This window comes from Felis catus, chromosome E1 (assembly GCF_018350175.1).
Source record: "Felis catus isolate Fca126 chromosome E1, F.catus_Fca126_mat1.0, whole genome shotgun sequence".
NCBI lineage: Eukaryota > Metazoa > Chordata > Mammalia > Carnivora > Felidae > Felis > Felis catus.
The window spans coordinates 16,796,181-16,801,384 of record NC_058381.1 but is presented as its reverse complement, the minus strand read 5'-3'; the positions used below and the strand labels follow the sequence as shown (position 1 = coordinate 16,801,384).

Below are 5,204 nucleotides of genomic sequence, written 5' to 3'. Positions count from 1 at the left end.
CTAGAATTTTGTCATTCCTTTCTTCCCAAAACGTCCAGGCAGCCAGTTGGTTTCCAAACAAAGCCTAAGGCCGTAGGACTCGGGCCCTTGCAAGACGGAAGCAGCTCAAGGGAGGGATTCAGCCGCTAAAAGTGTTTCAGGCCGCCCAGATCCGCGCGAGAGTGTACGTGATGACGTTGACGTCTGCGTGAGCGTCACGTAGCCGTCGGCCACGTTCAGCGGAGACGGGAGCAAGATGGCGATTCCGGGCAGGCAGTGAGTGATCCGGGAGTTAGGGTTAGGCTGGGAATGAAAGATCACGGCGACTTAGTCTTTGACCGACGAGTAAAAGTGCGCTGGAAGTGAAGGGGCTTTGTCGTCAGGGATAGAGGCGGGGAAAAGCGAGAAATCCTGAGGAACATATTCCCCTCCCCCCCACATTTTCCAGGATGGAAGTCCGAAGTTTGAGGGAGAAACTTGTGAGGAAATAAAGGAAGTTAGGCTGAGGGGCAGAGAGCGAGACTTTTCTATTTTCCAAAAGCTCGGTCTGAGGCCCCTCAGTCTTGCTTCCTACCCCGCGCTTGAGTTTCTCCCTGGTTGGATGCTTTCAGGGGCAATGAGAAGAGACAATTCCTGGCTTCCTTAGAGGGCCTTGTTCTCCTTGGCTGCTCAAGTCCTGATTCCCGCCCTCCCTCCTTGTTTTAGGAATGTTGTGCTGAGAAGCCACCAAAGGGTAGGCATAATAGGGACCTGGGGTATACGTTGCCGCAACAGAGACAAATATTGTATGTTCTTGAAAGTTTTACCTTTGATGTATAATTCTTACTTTCGATGGAGTTTTCCCGTCATCTCGGCATTTTAAAGGCCAAAGCGTGAGAAACTAAATGAGTTGGACCTGATGGGATGGTTTTCTGAGATGCTCCAAGACAGAGCAAATGAGCGCAGTAGAATATAATGGGCATTTGTCCCGTGACTTCTTGAGTTTCTCAGTTACTGTAATCTTTTAAAAATTTTTCGTGGGTCACATTACCCAATAACTTATTTTAAACTATGTAAGTACCCAGTAGGAAAAAAACAAACAAACAGCTATTTTCTTGTTCGACCACAAGGATAATTTAGAGTGTTTTAAAATTTTTAGTAGGCATGAAACGAGTGTTCCACTAACATGTTCTTTCTAAAACATTATTTCATCATCTAAAACATTTCTGAACTCTTCAGTTATTTCTCTTTTTTTATTAAAATGGTATTTGAATTTGGCCCGTGTCAGCAAATAATTACTTAGAAGAGTAATTATAAAATCTTAACATACATTAGAACTTTGAGATCATTGGAAAGCGGAAACCCTGTTCTGTGTTCATAAGCTGTGTGATATGTTTTGACTTGGTAGCTTCATCTGGAAGAAGTAGTGGATGTATTATTTTTTTAACACTTAAATATAATGGTGTAATTTCTATTTCAAAAACAAAATGCAGGTATGGGCTTATTTTGCCAAAGAAAGCACAGCAGTTGCACCCTGTTTTGCAAAAACCATCAGTGTTTGGGAATGATTCTGATGATGATGATGAGGTAAGGGAACCTATGTTTTTCTATTGCATTATTGGAAATAGAATTTTTTAAATCGAACTTGTGAATTTGATGTCTTTGCTTGCTTTAGTTGTTTGTCATTACAGTGTATCTGGAGTATATTATCATTTACAGAACCATCAAAAGGAATGTTTAAAGAAAGACTTTTCACTGATTTTTTTTTCCTTCACTAATGTTACATGGGTAATCTAAGATTTTTTTCAGAAGTTGTGATTTTCAGTTATTTCTAAGTAGTTACACAAAGCTGTTTTAGACAGCTAATACTAAAGTAACAAAATTATTAGTGTAAAGATCCCTGAAAATGAGGTATGAATATGTCACCAATTTCCTAGAAATTTTTATTAGCAAAGTAGTTTCTTTTAAGACTACTTTTGTGATTATTAATTGTCTGCTAAATGTAGTTGTTCAGTTTTGTAATTATGGTAGTGCATGAAGTTACAATTGATTGTTCTACAATAATAACACCTAATATGAATATTTTCTATTTTAGCAGCCAAAACTATGTTTTCCTGTGAAATCTACAGCTTATAGCAGAAACAACCTCAAATGTATGCTTATGTCTTGAGTCATTTTCTGTATTTCTGAAAGACCTTTGCATCAGTTAGTCTGATAGTTCCTTTGGTCTGGCAGAAAGATAGCTTCTCTTTTTACTCATTTTATAATGACATAGGTAGGTAATTGAACATATTTGATACTTCTTTGCTTTTGCTTTCTTTTGTTGAAGACATTGGCTCCAGACACTGTCTACTTCCCTACATTCTGCCCCAGGCAACTATCTCATTGTGATTTTGATTTGCATTTCTCTGATGGCCAGGGATGTTGGCCATTCCTGTATCATCTTTGGAGAAATATCTATTCATATCATTTATGTATTTTAAAATTGAATTATTGCCCTTTTATGAGTTACAAGATTTCTTTATATATTCTAGATATAAACAAGTCCCTTGTTAGATATAATTTAAATATTTTTTCCCATTCTTTTGTCTTTTCACTTTCTTGATAGGATCCTTTGAAGCACAAAAGTTCAATTTTGAGAAAGTCCAATTTATTTTTTTCATAGGTTTCTATTGCTTTGGTGTCATACCTAATAAACTGCTTAATCCATTGTGATGAAGATTTATACTCGTGTTGTAGTTTTACCTCTTAAATTTAGGTCTGTGATCCGTTTTGAGTTAATTTTTGTATATGGTATGAGGTAGGGGTCCTACTATTAGGACCTAGGTCCTAATAGTAATAATACTATTATTTGCATATGGATATCCAATTGTCCCAGTAGCATTTGTTGAAGGCTATCCTCCATTGAATTGATAGCACCCTTGTAGTTTGTTTTAATGTGCCTTTTCTTTTCTTTTCGTTTTAATTTTAGAGGATGGGAAGCACCTGGGTGGCTTAGTTGGTTAAGTGTCTGACTCTTGATCTTGGCTTGGGTCGTGATCTCAAAGTTCCTGAGTTTGAGCCATTGTCAGGCTCTGTGCTGACAGTGTGGAACCTGCTTGGGGTTCTTCCTCTTCCCCTATCTCTGCCCCTCCCTCCACACCCCCCCCCCAAATAAATAAACTTAAAAAAATAATTCAAAGAAGAAAGAAAAAAAAAACCTGAAAAATAGCGGTGGGGGGAGGGAGGGATGAGAGAGAGGAAGAGGGAGAATCCTAAGCAGGCTCCATCTCCATGATTTGGGGCTTGCTCCCACAACCCTGGATCATGACCTGAGCCAAAATCAAGAGTTGGTCGCTCAACCAGCTGAGCCACCCAGCTCCACAAATATTTTTTTAAGTCATCCTACCATGGATATGCTTATTCTAATGTTTCATATAAATCGTCTTGGCACACCATATAATGCAAAGCAAAATATTTGAGAAGGATGGATGTACACAAGTGATCTAGAAAGTATAGTCATATTACTGCTCTTTCTTTTCCATTGTGAAATGAGGCTGGTGTACAGTGAGGCTAGAGCTAGAGAAAGCTGGGGCTAAGCCATTTTGCTCTTTCTTCATTCTGTCCCTCCCTGCCTCCTCCCATTCTTTTACATAAAGGGACTTTAATGAAGAGAACTGGTTACATAAGTAATGGAAGACTTAAGCCAAAAAGAGAATAGATGGTGAGGCAACCCAGAGATAAGCCAGTGGTGATAAATGGAGGGATACAGGTAGGATACAGGTCCTGGAGGCCAAGGGCTAGGGTTATCTGGTGGGAACTAGACTCTTCCCGAAGGAGCTGAAGCCACTAGGGAGATTCAGTTTTAGGTAGAGAAAAAGGCAGGGTGGAATTCCTTTTTTTTTCCCCTTTCTTCTACCTGGCAATAGATCATTTTTGTCTTCCATTGGTAGAGCTCAGCCAGAAGCCAACTGACAAGCTGCAGCTTAGTTCTTAATGAACAGGATATAAAACTTTTCTTCAGTATGCCTTACCAATAAGATCAGTCTGATGAATTCCAGCTTATTCTTATACTGAGAAATAAATTTCTTAGTTAAGTATTTTTAAATATTTGTGAGGTTTGAATACAAAATCTCTCATTTAAAAAATCAACAGTTTAAGCAACAATAAAGTTTTTCGTGCTTTATAAAATATAAAGGTAAATTTTATGGTTCTTTTCCTAAAGAAGGCATTTGGTATACCAGGAGAAGAGCTGCTGTAATGCACATCCTTTTATTGTTATTTATAGCAATTTAGCAGAAGCATTTATGAGCCCAAATTTAAGATCAGACTTTTCCTTCCACAGGTCCAGCAGATGGGGCCCTAGTAAGTGAATTCAATATTAATATATGCTTATATCCAGAGTAAGTTTAAAAACTGGAAAGTGGTAGCCCAGCACTTTAAATTACTATTTAAGTAGTTTTAAATTATCAGAACTAATTAGAAATAATATTTTGTTCAAAGGTAGGGGAGATGGAGTTTTTTACCCCTTATGAGTAAGAGGTTTATATTGTATCCAAATGCAATTGTCTGATCATAAGTATTTGAGTGATTTTGCTATTATAGTAATGTGTTTATTCCATTTTATCCAGTGTATCCTTTTTTCCAGTGCCATTGCCACCACCTTCATTACTTATTTTAATACTTTGTAATTAGTTTCCTTATCACCTGTCTCCTTAAATTCGTTTGAAATACTGTTGACAGATTGATCTTTCTAAAGCACAGTTGTATTCACTTATAACCTCCTTGTTTTTGAACCTGATTGTATTTAAAATCTAAACTGCTAATCCTGACATTGGAAGTCTTCCCTATGCTTTGGCTTCAAAATGCTTACTAGCATTTTTTGCTAACTGTCCTCCTCTATGCAAAGTACACTGTCATGTTTGTAATTTTTCACAGCTCTGCTTTTCTTCACATTGGAAGTCTCCCCATCCTACGTGTCTATATTATAGCCATCCTTCAAAACCCATTGCAAAAGCTGCTTCCTTCAAGATTTCATACAGTGGGTGCAATCTCATCCTTTTTATGTCACTCTACTTATCTTAGCACTTAGCTTTTCATACCTTGTGTTGTAAGTTATTTGCATACATCATGTCACTATCTCGGAGTATGAGCTCCATAAGTTAGGATCTGGATATCTATGCTGATACATTTTTTTTAATGTTTATTTATTTATTTTGAGAGAGAGAGAGCGAGAGCGCGAGCACATGCACATGCCCATGCCCATG

At 37.9% G+C, this 5,204-nt stretch overlaps 1 protein-coding gene across 4 annotated transcripts in view; it reads left to right on the top strand.

The window, feature by feature from the left end:
• Positions 1-134: 134 nt before the first annotated feature.
• NSRP1 (nuclear speckle splicing regulatory protein 1) overlaps positions 135-5,204 on the top strand; it is a 61,441-nt gene continuing 56,371 nt past the window's right edge. For 2 of the 4 annotated variants that reach the window (XM_023244452.2, XM_045044914.1), the window contains exons 1-2: positions 532-712; positions 1,452-1,545. Coding sequence is in view for 1 of the 4 variants with exons in the window: in XM_003996459.5 (XP_003996508.3) it covers positions 236-255; positions 1,452-1,545 (114 nt within the window). In the remaining 3 variants the exon portion in view is untranslated. Of the gene's footprint in view, positions 256-531; positions 713-1,451; positions 1,546-4,282; positions 4,303-5,204 lie in introns of those variants that run through there. The other 2 variants (XM_023244453.2, XM_003996459.5) reach the window with 2 other exon arrangements.